Genomic DNA, 12,099 nt, shown 5'->3' with positions numbered 1-12,099 from the left:
AACTGTAATTGTGACTCTATACTCCTATTGTATGTCAACAAATGTCCATTAGGTCTCCTAAGCTTCGAGAGAAAACCGCTTAGCAAGTTTCCATAGCCCCAAATAACCTCTCACAGATCTCTCACGGAAATAACGTTCTCTTGTTCGATACAACCAAACAGAGATAGGATTCAAGATTAAACATCATAAGTAAAAACATGTCTTTTGGCTGCTGTTTTCAGACACAGCTGGCACACCTCAGATCTGAGTGGAGTAGAGGGAGGATTGTGTTTTAAACGCTATCCGTTTATCCTGTTCCCATGATATGTATGATTTTGAGAGTCTGTCTTTTCTCAGCCTATTTAGTTCTGCTAACACATGCTAACTGTTTTCCTGTGACTGATGGAAAACTTTTTTGTTAGGCAATTATGAAAGAAGATGACACAGCACTTCTTTTTTTACCACTGATAATAAACTAATAAACATAATAACATTATAAATTTAGTATTGAATTCAGGACAAAATCAATGTTTCCTAAAGAAATAAATGCTTGCCTCAACTAGGATAAAAATAGGTCTTAAATAAACATTACATGGCTGTATAAAAGATGTGGACTCTGAAACTTTATACAATTTCATTTGGGTTTTATCTTTAGGGTCACTTGCATATCATTTTCTACAAAACTAATTTCAGACATTTAGCTATTCATACCTTCTGATTTAAAGATTTAAAAACAAGTGAGACATTTCACTAAGTGTTGTTTAAGTAAAACTCCTGCACAACCAGAATTGAAAATGCTTAATCACTAAAATTCACGGGACAAGAAAAAGTTCTGCAAATAACTTGCAAAGGTTATTTTTGAAATACCTCACCTTCTGTCAAGCTAAAGATCTTACCAGTTACGTAAGGACATAATGAGTAAGCAAATACTTTGCTAAACCACAAGTCCTATTTTGTATTTCAACCTTACGGCTCCAATTATAGCCTTGCTTTAACAAGCTTATAGTGATTGGTTTACTATCTAAATCATCAGTGATAATATAGAACCTGACTTACAAAAATCAAAATCATCATAGCCCTTCGTATAAACAATACGTTAATAAATATTTCCACTTCATTTGTTTATGCAACCTAAATATAATACAGACTAACAAACATACAGTATAACATTTTGGCCAGTGCAAAGGTACTCTATAGGGGAATGTATAATATATTTTTGTCTTATCGTGAGTTCATTCTTATTTGCATAGATATGTGACAGATTTTGCTTAGTCGATTTAGTACCCGCAACAATACTGTACAGTAAAAAGATGTTTCTGTTTTCCCTGAGTAATATTTCCTTGATAAATCACATTAAAATAAGTAATTGGATGTACAGAGGCATAGATTTAGTTTAGAAAAAAACAAAACTTGTAAAGGTTGTCCTGTAAAACAAACAATGTTGTCATCGCATGCATCAAGCATTATGAGCTAATAGTGCTTTTTGCTGCCTTGTCATGCCATTACTTGCAATGATGAAAAACAACAGTGAGTACAATATCCATCCACACTCACATGACATTGTCCCTTCCTTTTAAACTCCTAGGACAAGGTCTGAAAGATCTACATGGATGCCATATGAGTCTGCAAGCTGTCATATCATGGCAATAATCTGTTGGCAGTTCACTTATTTTGACTCTTCTTAGACTTCTTAACACTCTGTTCTTTATCTGCCTTTTCATTTTCCAACCGCTTTTTCTCTTTCTTCTTCTCTTCTTTAGCTTCCTTGTACTTCCATACTGGTGGCTCTAAGTGACCTTTGGATTTCTTCTTCTTCTCCTTCTTTGTTGTTGGTTCCCCAGACTTTGTTACTTTGATTTGGGGGATGCAGCCAGCAGGGAACACGCTATTGAGTCGTGCCATGCGTGGGACAAACTTGAGGAGGCCATTGGAGGCCAAAGATATCATGCTGCCTCTCCGCACTGAGTCAGAGCAGCACGAGGCCAGCGACGAAGAAGAGGCGGAGGTGGTTGAGGCAGGGATAGAGCCGTTGCTGTGCTGGATCGCATGTATCGTCAGGTCATTTTCTGGGTGCATCTGCATCAAATCAGGCACAGGCAGACGTCTCCTGCCAATCTCCGGCGGACTGGTGGGGCACAGAGGACGACATCCTGTGACAACCAAAGGACTGTGGATGCTTGTGGTGATACGCACCATACAGTCCATGACGCCATTGTCCGGGGGGTCATGTGGAAATCTGAAAGTGAAGGTTGATTTCAGGCGATGGGCGACTTTCTTCCCTGTGTTTTTTGTGGCCGTGGCTTTGGCAACAAGTTCCTTCAGTTCTGGCCACTCAGGGACATAAGTCTCACAGAATTGTTCTGCACGTGATCTGCTGTTCAGTCGTCTAAGCCTGTTTAATGTGTTAAATCGACCTGTCTTCAGGGCCCATTCTTTCATATCCTTCCCCCGTGTGGCATCCACTACATTAATGTCTGCCCCTAGCAAAAGAGAAGCATTCGGGAGATGTCAACAACATTGCTTCAGAAAAAAAGATTAGATACACAGTGGACACCACACGCTCGGAACCAAATTGACAATCTAGAAGAAAAATCTCACATTTAGTAAAACATTTTATAATGTGAAATGAATACAAATTCAATATACAGTTTTACATCGGAGCACATATGATGCTCTTTGAAGCTCTGAAACAGTTTTGCACAAATAGTCTATGCTGAAGTGTGTTCTCCTTACAGCATAAAAGGTCACATTCAAAATACTAAAAATGGTTTTGCAGGAAATAGAATGCATTCATTATTTTCCAAACGTAAAAATGTAAACCATTTTCAGAGGTAGTCTACGGACCTCACTGTTTGTGTGAGACATGTGTTGGTGGACTAGAAATATGTAAACAATTATTATTGCCCCACCTAGTGGCCGCTTGAGGTGTAGTTTACAGTCAATGTCGAGTTTAATGGATTTTACATTTTTATTTTGCTTCCTGCGTACTGATTACGTTGTAACTATAACCAAACAAGTTTCGTGTCACTTTTAGAGGCCAAAACATTTGCATGAGTTCTAAATACGAAGCTATTGAAGGTCTAAAAAGTGTAAGTGAATTGTCAGCAGTGCACGTCTACACTGGAAGATTGCGCCTATAATCCATCACTTGCCGTAAACGCTTATAGATTATCCGAGGATCAAACAGAAAATGGGTCGTATTGTAAACCGGCTTGCACTTCCGTGACGTCACAACATCACGGTGCTTGGATGTACTGTAACTTATTCTGTAACGTGACGTCACAACATCATTCATATTACATACAACTTAAATAGGTGGGGAAAATCAAATTTTAACAAATGGTGACACTGACATGAATTTATCCACCACATTTAAACGTTATACTAAAAATATTTACGTCCAAAAACTACATTTTTGAAGCCGTTTATGTTCCCAACACCTCAAAACAACGCTAGAACTAAGCTTGGGCTAGCGATGCTGGCTCGGTGGCTCCGCCTTCACACAATGACGCTGTACCGGGAGGGGGCGTGACCAGCTCGAAATGCAACACTCAACGCGCTGTGTCAAGAGTTTATTTATCCATGCAGAATTAATATCTATTTAGATTAGATATTCAAACTAGTGTAGGAACTGACAAATGTTAATCATATTATCAACTTATGGTGCACATAAATTATTTAAAATGTATATTTAAATACATAAATGCATTGTCATTTTACATATTGAATTGCCATATTGCACCAACATTGAAAATTGATACCAAAGTGTCTCCATTTTTGCGCGTCCGTGGTTGCCGTGCATTATGGGATTGAATATTTCATTCGCGCCTTGCCTATGCTGCGTGCAAGACACCTCGGATTTAGTATATTTCCGACCTAAACCCGAAAATAATTCATGTAACGGCGTTCAATTTATGTTAATAAATGGGATGTTTTGACTCGACTAGTTTATTAGCAAAATTTATGTTTTAATGTTACAAAATATTTTGAATGTCTAACTAAATGCAGACCATATTTGGTGGGAAATATCTCAAATCCGAGGTGATCAATCCCTCACACATAGTGCATTTTTTATACATTACTAGTTTCAATGAGAAAGTTTACCCGTCTACAGTGATGTAAAACAGCGACTGGCTTAAATATGATTGATGAATAAGTTACAGTACATCCACATAAAAACCCAACACGTGAGTATGCAACGAAGAGAGATTTAACCCTGACATGACCGACAGCTAGATATCCGCCACAAGTTTACCCAAAATAGTGTAAATTTGAATTGATTTTGAAATGGCCTCACATCTGCTTAGTATGATTTGTATAACGTTATGATTTTTTACCGTCGCCATTGATGACCGTGTTCAATGCATTTTTATAGTATTGTAAATTTTTGCAGTAGGATAGCATATCCTTCTGGTTCTAGCATAAAACAGAACGACCAATTGAATTTGCACTGATTTAAAGAGACAGGGCACGCTCAGTTTAAAGGAAGAGAACTCACCAGTCTGTCAACTGACTGTTTTTATTGTTGATATTGACCTAGAATAACATACCAGCCATGACCAATGAGGCCACACAGTCATCGCTGCCCTGCATGGCCGCTTTGAGGAGTGCAGTGAAGCCTCGGTTGTCCCTGACCTCCATGTCCACTCCAGAGAAGTAGTTAAGGATGTAGGTAAGAATGATGACAAAACCTGCAAAAGTGAGCAAAACTATTGTTTATACCACATATTTGTTTAGTTTAATCTGCTAAAATAGCCAAAATGATGTTTTTATGCAGGCCGTTATGGTTGGATGTTGGTTTTACTGTCAGAACAGTCTAGGCTGTTCACCAAATGCGTCTGCTTGTACAATTGCTTCAGCATCCCCACCACAACAGTACCCAGCGATGCTGATCATTACCACAGGGTAGTGTGTTAAAGAAGAGCTTACCAGCTTGTGCCGCGATCATGAGTGCAGTGTTGCCATCATTATCCTGGTGATTGATATCCAGAAACGGGCACTGGTTCAGTCCATACACAATATCCACAAAACCTTTTGAGATTGCCAACATCAGACAGTTCTGTCAGAGAATATGAAGAGGATTGGTCAGAGCTTACAGTTATGCAGACCATTTCTGCTTCAAATGTTTGTTCAGTAATATGAATGTGCGACTCTACCCTTCCATTTATGTCTAGGTCCATGACTTCATCTCTTGTGACACCCCTTTCCAGAACTCTGCGGAGGACTGCAGTATTGTTCTTGGCACAGGCTTGGTACAAGGTGTTAGCAGGGCCTCCGCTGGCCTCTTCCCGTTCATAGTCAGGGAGCACCGAGTCATCTGACAGCACGCTCCCTGAATCTGAATCATTCTCTGAAACTGACAGCTCGGAAGCATCCTCATCTGGACCAGAGCCCAGGTTTGGATCAACCTGCACCATCACTTTAACCTCAGCCATCTGGCCAGCACGAGCCAAAACTCACACAGTCAACAAGCACTTAGATATCGTCTGCATCCATTGTTCTTCCTCTTTTGGAGCCTACAATGCAATGATATAGATTTTATAAATTTGACAGTGTTTTTTGTCATTTGGTATTTTGTACCCATTTATCGCCCAAGTAAGATACAATTTCTACTTAACCAATAGATTGATTTTGTTGAACGTTAAGTGAAATATTTTAGTTGGCATGAAACTGAACTTGCAAATCACGTAGTTGTAAACCGCAAACTCGATGAGAGTAAATGAGATTTTTGAAGCTTGCGGAAAATATCTGAAACTGTTGAATATTGATAACAAGGTTATGCCAAACTAATCACATTGCAAAATGAAAAGTTTCTGTTTTGACACCTTGTTTTTTGCTGTTGTTGGTTTTAATGAGAATAATATGTTGAACTGAGCACTAGAGCAGTTTTGTAAATGGTATTAACTGTAGAGAAGAGAGCAGAATCTGTTAGTCAAGCTTGTGTGTCATGTGTCTGATTCTGGGTCAGCAGAGACAGACTCTTGACTTGTCAAAATCATACAGGAGTATTTCCCTTGGTAATATTAGACTACTTTACTCTGTTATGTTCTCAAATATCTTTAAACAACATGTTGTGTTTGGTATAAAATAAGTTCACTCAACCAGGAAAATTCAGCTTGCTGTTATAATGCACTCTTTTGACTTTTTTGTATGACTCTCATGAACAAGCCAAGGTTGATGCCAAGATTTGCAATAAGTGCAATAAATATTTTTGGCTTCATAAAAATGTTTATATAGTGTATGAGAAATATGCTCTTTTATCATCATTTTTAAACTTGGCAGCTCATGTCAGCACTCAGCATTCTTTGTTACTCGAAAAAAGTGACCAGCATTCTTATAAAACTATTTTTATGTTTCGTTAATAGGGTCAGATGAAAACTGGGAGTAAAGGAGGACAAGAGTTTTCATTTTGGAGTGAACTGTTCCTATATCTCATGTCAACGTATAGCTGTGAGATGCCAAGTAAACACAATTTTCTTTAAAACTTAAAGATCATGTCCTCTTTCATTTCTGAAGTGAGACCATTACACGCTGGACAGAGCTGATGGACGTTGTATTAATGCAGTGCCATCAGATAAACCAAAAACTTTTGGGGTGTTGTGGTGTCGTAGTTAAAGCTCTTTGAGTAGTTCAATTCAAAATTTGCCCCCATTGACATTCCATTGTAGGAATAAAAATACAATGGAAAGTCAATGGGGGCAAATTTTGAAGTGAACTACTCCTTTAAGGCTGCTGACCCCAACATTAAAATGAGCCAGAAACTATCATCATTGCCATTTACACGTATGCTTTGGATACAAGCATCTGATATGACAAGCAATGTATAATTTTTTTTCCTTTGCATACTTTTGATGTAGAAAGGACTCATTGGTCACATGAAAACCAATGCAATGACAGGTTTGCTGTCTAAGCTGCTCCATGCATGAAAAAATAACATAAATAAATTTGAAAAAGATTATATTTGCTCTCACGGTGCTTTCCCAGCTATATTTAACCATTGTTGCTGGCGGCACTGTGTAACCAGTGCAAGACAGACTTGCAGTGAGCGTTTGTGTGAGGCTGAGACAGAGGGAAGTAGCGAGGATGGGAAAACATTCCCTGTTAGTGCCATATAAACAATCTGTCCTGTGAGAGCCAGATCTCAGTCCACACGCCGTCCCAAGCAATCCAAACATAAAATTGCACTACAAGATACAACAATTTTCTTAAAATAATTATAAATATTCTGGCTACATATATAAATTGTATTCATAGTAGTTAATCATATTTTGCTCTGGTTGATCTATGTTTTATACTGTAATATACAACCCCTTGTATCAGAGCACAAGAATATATATATTAACAACTTGTTTCTGGAAATTTGCCAGAAGTTCTCTTCTGCATCACTTTTATGTAGTCTTAAGTAGTAACTTAAGTGTAGCCAACGCAGTTTTCCCAAGTTTTCACCAAATCAATAAAATGTTTCTCACCATTTAAAGCGCTCAGACAAAAGTTTAATTTGGTCCACATATCTCTGGGTGATCAGATCATTGCTTCTGCCGTGTCCAAGAGGTCCCTTCACTATGGATTCCTACCGTTGACTGTCTGATCTCGTAGGACAGAGTAGTGTCACTGCCTATCCCCTCCTCCCTGCTTCAGAGTCCGCTCCGACACACAGGCCTTCGATCACTGAAGAATCCTTCTAAATCTTTGCACAGGTGCCCTGCAGCATGCCCCAGTCTCATCCTGCTTACAGGAGATTTGTGGATTAACATTCAGAAATGGTAGCTGCCAGGAGTCTGACTGTGGGATTCTCCCTGCGTCACCCCTCTGGTCTCGTCTTCATGTTTCTATTTAAAAAAATTACTTCCTTTTTAACCAACTTTGAGCAATTGACTGTTTTTCCAATGAATGGGAATTCCATTAGAACTTTACCCCACACAAACACAGGACTTTACATTTTACATTTGTAGTCGTAAATCATAAAAACACTAAATATCACCTGGATTGGATTTGTATTATAAACCTACACCTAGAAATATTATTTCAGTTTCTTGGATTACATGTTTTTTGGGGTTAATTATTTATGCCTGGCATGCCTTTGAATTGTCACATACCCTTAAATAGCAATGGATCGAAATGTGAGTTTAGCCAATTAAAAGGTGCTTAAGCATTTCAGTCAAACCCCAGGTAACACCTCGTGCTATCTTGAAGTTACATGAATAATTAGGAGAGACTGAAATTGAAACTAATCTAACCAAATTTGTAGCGATTCAGCTATCGCCATTTTTCTATATTGGCTGACCAGTCAGTGCATTTTATTTTGTAACTAACAATGAAATAATTTACGTGAATTTAAAAAGTATTTTTTCCCCTTGAAATCCTCTTAAAGGGATAGTTCACCTTCATGTTATTTTAAACCTGAATGACTTTCTTTCTTCTGCAGAACTCAAAATACGATATTTTGCAGAACATTGGTAACAAAACAACATTGACTTTGTGTGTTTGGACACAAAAACCAAAGACATTTCCAAAATATCATCATTTCTTTTTCCAAAATAAAGAGTCATTTATGAGATTTGAAAAGCATGTACAAAACAGGTGAATGAATGATGACATCATTTCTTATTTTGGGTTGAACTGTCCCTTTAAAACAATTCAGGTATTGCCATTTTTGTTTAATCTGATTACTCAGGGATTTCCATTTCGCTTGTATGAAAAAGCTTTTATTTTCATGCACTTAATTTTTTTCCTTAAATTTTAATTATATTCCTGGAAATGCCCTTAAAAATCCCTTGTTTCCTAATGTATTACTCATTTAAAACATTGTGTTCACATCCCTGCAAGTTTATTTGTATTGAGAAAGCAAAAGTCTTTAAACAAAAGAGGGCACTTATGCTTGAGTGTCATGACGTTGTGAACAACAACAGCAAACAGACTCCCATGATCCCGTTCAGTGATTTCAAATTCGATTATTTTCATACAGCAAAGTGGGCTGGCACATTTGGTGGGGTGCACACTGGTTTTTTAGGTTATTGTAATGAAATATATAAACAGAACAGGAGTGACAGGAACAGTACGTTCCAGGCAGAACTGTGAGATTTATGAATTTAATAGCACTGTGACTCATGTAAAGAAGGCCACATATTGTGACACAATAATCGGCTTTTACACGTAGTTTAACAGTAGTAATAAAAGTTCAGTTAACCTTTATTAAGGCTATTTTCAGTCATAATTACTGACCTGATTAATGAATGAGTTTATATAACCTATGGAAACACATTCAGCCAAACCTGCTGATAGATTTAAAACATCAGGTCGAGTTGGCTGGATAAGCTGTATTGTAAAAACAGGAGAAGAGGGCCAGCAACTGTTATTTTCCTCAAACTCTTGATCTGAAGTACAGGAGGTATTGCAGGAAATGAGAGAGAGAAAGTGGAAGCTTTCTTTGCTTAGTTTAGCTGACCCACTTTCTTTTAACAGACTCTCCACAAGAGCATAAAAAGAGCGTTGAATTCAGAGGGAAAAAATTGTGATGATTAAAATAATGTCTATAAACAACATCAAACACATTTTAAGTATCAGTGTACACTGTATATTATGAGCACTGCAATTAAATGTTTTTTGATGTTTTTTTTCTCATTTCACCAGCAGAGGGAAGCAAACTGCACCACTAGAAACTACTGGTTCGTTTACTTGGTGTTGTCAGGGTACTCTATGCACCATAACAAAATAAGCCTCAGCATGATTAAAATACTTATTTTTGCATGGTTTGTTTTTTACGTTACTTGAATGTAAGGTGTAGTGAAGCAAACAGTTCTGAGGCACTTTTGACTACAATTGTAATTTTTCTTCTATCGTAGTCAATGGTGGCCAAGAACAGTTTGGTTACAAGCATTCTTCCAAATATCTTTCTCTGAGTTCATAAGAACAAATAAATGTTTACAGATTTGAAACAACTCGAGGTTGAGTAAATGATAACTGAATTTTTATTTTGGGGTGAACTGTCCCTTTAAGGTCGCAATATATGCAGTATATATTTTTTGTACTATAGTTCAAACGGCTGTAATGTTCGGTCATTATAATCATGTACAATTAGCATAATTATAGCACTAAGTCATTATTATGTTCAAAGTAAAATGCACACTGAATTCAACTCTAAATGTTGTTGATGTTGCTACTGCTCTCATTTAAAACTTGTTCAAAACATCTGAACCCACAACTCGGGCTTTGTCAATTTTTGCCATTTTTGCCTTTCTATGCTTTCTAACATGATTTGTTTGTGCATGTATGTATGTATGCATGTGCTCTGGTCTGCTGGAGGACGGCCCTTGAGCTCTAAGTTTAGTCACAGAACCAGTGCTAAAGACAGCCATGTGCCGAGTTATTCTTAGACTCTTGGCAGTGTTTCCTCAGCCCATCTTTACACTGTTTGGCTCCAGCTCAGATGTGTTCGGCTGATTGCATTCCGCTCTCCTATGTCCCGCTCCTTTCACACTCCGTCCGTGAACATACCCCATCACATAAGAATTTGTCTGGGGAAAATTCGACCCGGATTCGTGTGCGGTTGCGGCGGAGAGAGACCAGACTAACATTTATAATTCTATAAACATGTGTCGTGACTGCAGGCCAGGTGAAGAGGGAATGAGCAGTAGACTAAGGAATGTGTATGTCTATTCAGCTTAGAAAAGCACACATACGTTGCGGGCCACCCACGTATGTGTATCATGACACTGTCACCCGTTTATTGTGGAAAGTATAAAGGTGAAAATAAAAATGGATCTTGCACCGTGAAAAAGTCTTTGATGGGACAACATTTCGTCCATATAAATGATCAGAACAACTTGGTTAATTTATCAGGTAGTTAAAAAAAACTATTTCTGTCACGTAATTAAAAAATATTATTTTATGTCGGACTTAATGGCCTCGTGCTTTGGCTCGCTGTCCGGTCCCGCCCCTGCCCCCTTCTCTCTTCTGCTTTGCTTCCTGTCCTCTCTCCCACTGAAAAAAGTAAAGAAAAAAGGACAAAAATAAATCTTAAAAAAAATGAGTATTACAACAACAAACTAGTAAATTAAAATGGTTGAAAATGAATTTTTCTCCATACTGTATCTTCAGCATCACTTGTTTGCTTTCACTGCTTTAAATATTGCAGTTCAAGCAGTTACGCACACAGTCCGACTAAAATCCAGTGCACTTGTCAAGTGTAATTAGATTCATATGTAGAGATTCTTCTTCTCCGCTCCTCGAACTCTTGTTTTGTTTAAGAAGCAGGCAGCTATTATGAATAATCTCTTGACAGCTTCTGTGTTGGTACCCTGAGTCCAGCACAGCTGCCTTATTTGGCTCTTCAAAGTTCAACCGCTCACTTAGCCACAAGCCATGTGTCATGTAGTTACAGCAGATGGGAAACAATAAGGCTACTTCCAGCAAACGATGATGGACGTACAACAAAAAACGATGGGTGATGAAGTAAGAGTAGGAGGCAGAATTCTTAGAATCAGTGTTGTTGTGTAAGGGAGGCACAGTAGAAGATGAAAGTGATGTAGAGGGTGGAGAGGAGTTGGCTGGAGGGGTGGTAAATGCACACAGCCAATGACAAGCCAGACTGGAGATAAATGTTCAGTTCATATTGCTAAAAAGCTCAGAAAGTAGGACTCTCAGAAAATCAGGAAACATAACGCACAGAAAAGCGAGACATACGGAACATTTTTTTTGTTTAGTGTGGAGAACCGTCTTGCGGGAACTCTTTAGCTGTTTTGGAGGGAGGGGGAGAGAGGCCTGGCTGACCCACAGCAAGACTCCACCTGTGTTCAGTACAGAAGCCAGAGGAGACGCTTCGGACAGCAGCACCCCTTTCTCTACAATCCACTTTAAACTAGACGAAACCAGACCATCCTGCTGAAATAAATGATTTAGTGTTTTAGAGGATCAAACTGGAACTATACTGCATCTCTTGCACAACGAACTGCAAGAAAGAGAGATTTAGAAAGAGAGAGAAATAAAGCCAGAGATTGACAGAGACTACGGCAATATGAAGCCTCTTCCGAAGAACCAGGGACGGACCGATCAGATTTTGGGTGCTATGGCAGATATGCTGAGTTCTCTGGCGATACCGAATCAGCAGTGGGTGAGTGACTG

The 12,099-nt window shown here is 38.4% G+C and overlaps 2 protein-coding genes across 2 annotated transcripts in view; one reads left to right on the top strand and one right to left on the bottom strand.

Moving 5' to 3' along the window:
• Window positions 1-601: 601 nt before the first annotated feature.
• On the bottom strand, window positions 602-7,610 carry ankrd33aa (ankyrin repeat domain 33Aa). Its single transcript, XM_056733394.1, has 5 exons — window positions 7,449-7,610; window positions 5,136-5,495; window positions 4,909-5,038; window positions 4,530-4,670; window positions 602-2,459 (listed from the first exon to the last, which is right to left on the bottom strand). Exons 2-5 carry the CDS (start codon window positions 5,412-5,414, stop codon window positions 1,642-1,644), a joined length of 1,368 nt encoding a protein of 455 aa, XP_056589372.1. The 5' UTR covers window positions 5,415-5,495; window positions 7,449-7,610; the 3' UTR covers window positions 602-1,641.
• A 4,007-nt stretch (window positions 7,611-11,617) lies between these two features.
• Window positions 11,618-12,099, top strand: part of arhgef25a (Rho guanine nucleotide exchange factor (GEF) 25a) — a 52,821-nt gene continuing 52,339 nt past the window's right edge. The window contains exon 1 of the mRNA XM_056733287.1: window positions 11,618-12,088. Within this exon, the coding sequence (XP_056589265.1) occupies window positions 11,993-12,088 (96 nt within the window). The 5' untranslated portion in view covers window positions 11,618-11,992. The remainder of the gene's footprint in view (window positions 12,089-12,099) is intronic.

This window comes from Triplophysa dalaica, chromosome 20, assembly GCF_015846415.1.
Source record: "Triplophysa dalaica isolate WHDGS20190420 chromosome 20, ASM1584641v1, whole genome shotgun sequence".
NCBI lineage: Eukaryota > Metazoa > Chordata > Actinopteri > Cypriniformes > Nemacheilidae > Triplophysa > Triplophysa dalaica.
Note: the sequence above shows the minus strand (reverse complement) of the source record. Positions and strands in the feature narration are given on the sequence as shown.